The 979-nt window shown below is 27.8% G+C and overlaps 1 protein-coding gene across 1 annotated transcript; it reads left to right on the forward strand.

The window, feature by feature from the left end:
- Nucleotides 1-152: 152 nt before the first annotated feature.
- Nucleotides 153-693, forward strand: Tsp_12932 (5-hydroxytryptamine receptor 2C; the record flags this gene model as incomplete). Its single annotated transcript, XM_003368505.1, has 2 exons — nucleotides 153-158; nucleotides 637-693. Coding segments are annotated over 2 exons (63 nt in total), but the record flags the coding sequence as incomplete, so codon positions are not given.
- Between the last annotated feature and the right edge of the window lie 286 nt (nucleotides 694-979).

A 979-nucleotide genomic window follows, 5' to 3' on the forward strand; every position in this document is an offset into this window, starting at 1 on the left:
AAAAAGCTCTAGCTAAATCAGCAGAACAAAAACTTACAGGACTCTGGCATATGTGATTGCAATTTTCTTCGCTTGCTGGCTTTCCATTTTTTTATTGTCTATCCAATAAGTAAGTGAAGTTTTTGTTTATTTGTTTTTTTTGTCTATTTCAGTAATAAGTATATGAATGAGCATAAATGCAGTAATAAGTGATGAATTTCACTTTTATGAAAACACAGAACAAATAAAAAAGAATATTTGTCTGCAGATGCAATACTTGTGGATTCATTAATTCTATACAGACTGTGTATTTTACCTAAATAATATTATTGTTATAATTATACCTCTGAGAATTGTTTATCTGAAATTTTCTGTTTTCTGTTAAATGAAAATAGCATACAAAAAATTATTTTGCAATATGCACTTTCGAAATGAAATGCTTTTTATTCTAATTAAATGAAACATTAAATTTTATCAAGCAGGAAATTTCAAAAGTAAAATAACTGGCAGTTAATTTTGTAAAGGAGATATTTCCTATAATTTTTGCACTGTCCAGTTAATTTTCCCAGATTAAAAGGCTACATATTTTAAGAAAGTATTTCGTTTTCAATAAGTAACATTTAGTTTATTTAGTAATTTAATAGGAAATTTAGTTAGTTCTTCTATGTAGCAACAAATTAACGAGAATTGTTATTGCTGGCATGAAATTTACACGTAAGAGTGAAGTCGTTTTTCAGTCTATTTGCATTATATTTATTTATATACTTATGCATATACGTATATTGGATTGGTAATATGTCATAAGCAGTAGAATACAACTTTCTGATGCGTGCTGTTTTTCACTGGCACCAAATGATGAGCGCATTAGCTTAATCTGACGTATGTCATTGTCGAATGTATGTCTTTGTTGTCTGCATTCATTAAAGTCGATTTAATTATGGCTAACATGCTGTAAGCATATTTTCATTATGCCAAAATAACGCTCAATTACATAAAAAAA

This window comes from Trichinella spiralis (genome assembly GCF_000181795.1).
Source record: "Trichinella spiralis strain ISS 195 chromosome Unknown Scfld2371, whole genome shotgun sequence".
Lineage (NCBI taxonomy): Eukaryota > Metazoa > Nematoda > Enoplea > Trichinellida > Trichinellidae > Trichinella > Trichinella spiralis.